General features: G+C 39.3%; 1 protein-coding gene across 1 annotated transcript; it reads left to right on the top strand.

The window, feature by feature from the left end:
* Window positions 1-289: 289 nt before the first annotated feature.
* LOC110227992 lies at window positions 290-911 on the top strand. The gene is made up of 2 exons (XM_021023981.1): window positions 290-574; window positions 641-911. Exons 1-2 carry the CDS (start codon window positions 398-400, stop codon window positions 785-787), a joined length of 324 nt encoding a protein of 107 aa, XP_020879640.1. The 5' UTR covers window positions 290-397; the 3' UTR covers window positions 788-911.

Raw genomic sequence — 911 nt, 5'->3', positions numbered from 1 at the left:
AAAGCTGTTCGGGATCATCCACCTCGCTGGAATCGTTATCGGGCGAGGACTTTTGATCGAACAATTCCTTTGATTTATTTTTGTTTATAACATTCTATTGGGCTAGCGGCCCAGTGACATTAATTATATTTCCGCTTTTGCTTTAAATTTGTCGATTTATTTCAATCTTATTTAATGCGTTAATTTAGGGAATATAATTAGCAATTAACTCGATTACATTTTCTATGAAGGTAGTAATTTCAGATTTTGGGAAATCGTCAATTGACCCTCTTAAATGTGATTGAGTATATTTCGAGTATAAAGTAGGTGTAGTTCATTATTGAGTTTTATCAACAATACTTCTACAAAAATATTCGAGGAAGGTAATTCTTCAGAGAATCCCTCCGACTCATTCAAAATGATAAGCGATGATCTTTCGGGAACGTCAAACATCGAGCTTGTAAAAACGGAAGCAACTGGCGAACCAGAAGAGTCACGTACATTAGGGTGGGGAACCAGCATTCAGGTTCCGATTGTGTTAATCGAGAGATTATCAGCTCAAGATCGTGTCAAGGTTGAAGAGTTTATTACCAAGGTATTGTTCAACCTAGTGATTTGACTCCTTTTGTTATTGCTAAATGAAGCGTTTTATTTTCTTCAGCTTATCACTCGGCACAACGAGCTCGAAGGTGAGAAAATTGAGATTAGGAAAAGAAGAATGGAACTTGAGAAGCGTCGCCTCGATATTGCTCGCAAACTTCATCGCCTCGAAGCCCACCCTTCCGATTGGATTGAGATAGGCCTCTAAGAGTACGGAAACATGTCGGGTTGCATTCTGAGCATTGTCGACCTCGCAGGCCAAGGAGCAGAGCTATTCCGTAATCTGAGACCCTTCTAGATCTGGTTTTTGCTTAGCGTGAAATATTTCTTTA

The sequence above is a fragment of the Arabidopsis lyrata genome (genome assembly GCF_000004255.2).
Source record: "Arabidopsis lyrata subsp. lyrata unplaced genomic scaffold ARALYscaffold_5, whole genome shotgun sequence".
Lineage (NCBI taxonomy): Eukaryota > Viridiplantae > Streptophyta > Magnoliopsida > Brassicales > Brassicaceae > Arabidopsis > Arabidopsis lyrata.
The sequence above is the reverse complement of the archived record's forward strand: the minus strand, read 5'-3'. Positions and strand labels throughout refer to the sequence as shown.

Bases quoted from the DNA above. Each gene is read 5' to 3' on its own strand.
- LOC110227992 (XM_021023981.1), top strand. From the start codon at position 398: ATGATAAGCGATGATCTTTCGGGAACGTCAAACATCGAGCTTGTAAAA. The intron at 575-640 runs GTATTGTTCAAC...TATTTTCTTCAG, and splicing joins TTGAAGAGTTTATTACCAAG to CTTATCACTCGGCACAACGA.